This window comes from Entamoeba histolytica, genomic scaffold (genome assembly GCF_000208925.1).
Source record: "Entamoeba histolytica HM-1:IMSS scf_1104750516303 genomic scaffold, whole genome shotgun sequence".
Lineage (NCBI taxonomy): Eukaryota > Evosea > Mastigamoebida > Endamoebidae > Entamoeba > Entamoeba histolytica.
The window spans coordinates 764-1987 of NW_001915232.1; the positions used below are offsets into that span (position 1 = coordinate 764).

General features: G+C 27.5%; 1 protein-coding gene across 1 annotated transcript in view; it reads right to left on the minus strand.

The window, feature by feature from the left end:
- Positions 1-261: 261 nt before the first annotated feature.
- The window catches only part of EHI_002350 (uncharacterized protein), a gene marked incomplete at both ends in the record, with an annotated part of 2279 nt that continues 1316 nt past the window's right edge, over positions 262-1224 (minus strand). The window contains one exon of the mRNA XM_646167.2: positions 262-1224. This exon is cut by the window's right edge and continues 277 nt beyond it. Coding sequence (XP_651259.2) covers positions 262-1224 — 963 coding nt within the window.

Consider the following 1224-nt stretch of genomic DNA (forward strand, 5'->3'; position numbering starts at 1 on the left):
GTTCTAACTATTATATTGTTAGTTATTGTTCTGTTAATTTATTCTACTAATACAATCACTCTTTATTGTTTCTCATTCTTCTCTCATTAATTTTCTTGATTGATATGAACATCTCATTCTTTGTTAATCTGTTTATACTTTTATAATACTTTGATATTATTGTATCACAATTCCTTCTTTTTATATGAATGTATGAGTGAAACCAAAATAAAACAAAATTGTTCAATTCACAGTTAAAACATCATGTTGAGGTAATTCAATTTATTTTTCGTCTTCATTGTTTACTTGATCCAATTGAGAAGTTTTTCTTTTTTCTTTCATTTGAGCATTCTTTAGACTATGTTCAGTTTGTGAGTTATTAATATTGTTAAGAATATGATTTATTTCTCCTTTGTTAATAATATTGCCATCATTAGTTGAATCAGGAATACGCATCTCAGTTGTTTTACTCCAACTTTTTGCAATATCAGAATTATAATCCATTGTATTTTGATTAGTTTTATTGTTCTCAATGAATGAAGTACTTCCAACACTTGTTGCAATATTGTTTGAATTAAAACCAGTGATAATTCTTTTTGTTCTGTGTTTTTCTTTATCCATATGATTTAATGATTGAGTATTTATATCATCATATTGTTGAACAACCAGTTCATCAGGAAACTTTTTTATTGTATCAACAGAACTAGCATTTCTTCTTATTTGGTCAAAATGTTCTTTCAATTTCTGATCAGCAATCATTTGTTCAAGAACAGGTGGTGTCATTGGAACATGAGAAAATGGATTAGAATTTTGAATATTTAATACAATACCATTATTAAGTGCATTTAAATATAATTCATAATAACTTGTTGGTGAAAAAGAACGTATTTTTTGTGATTGTGCAATGACTGGATTAGGATATAAAGCCATTAATGTATCATCAATACTTTGAATTGATGATGGTGGATGTTCTCTTAAAGGTGAGACACAACGAGGAACTTCAAATGAACCATTAAATATTTCTCTTGTAATAAATGGGTGATGTAAAGCTTGTATAGGACGAAGACGTTGATGAGGATTCCATACAAGAATTCTTCTAAGAAAGTCATAAAAAGCTTTTCTATATTCTACTTTTCTTGGTTCATCTTTAGCAGAGACACGAAGAGGAACTCTATTACAAAAGTCTTCTAAAGAAGTATAATCGAAATATTCTCTATTAGATTCAATAACAACACCATTATCATA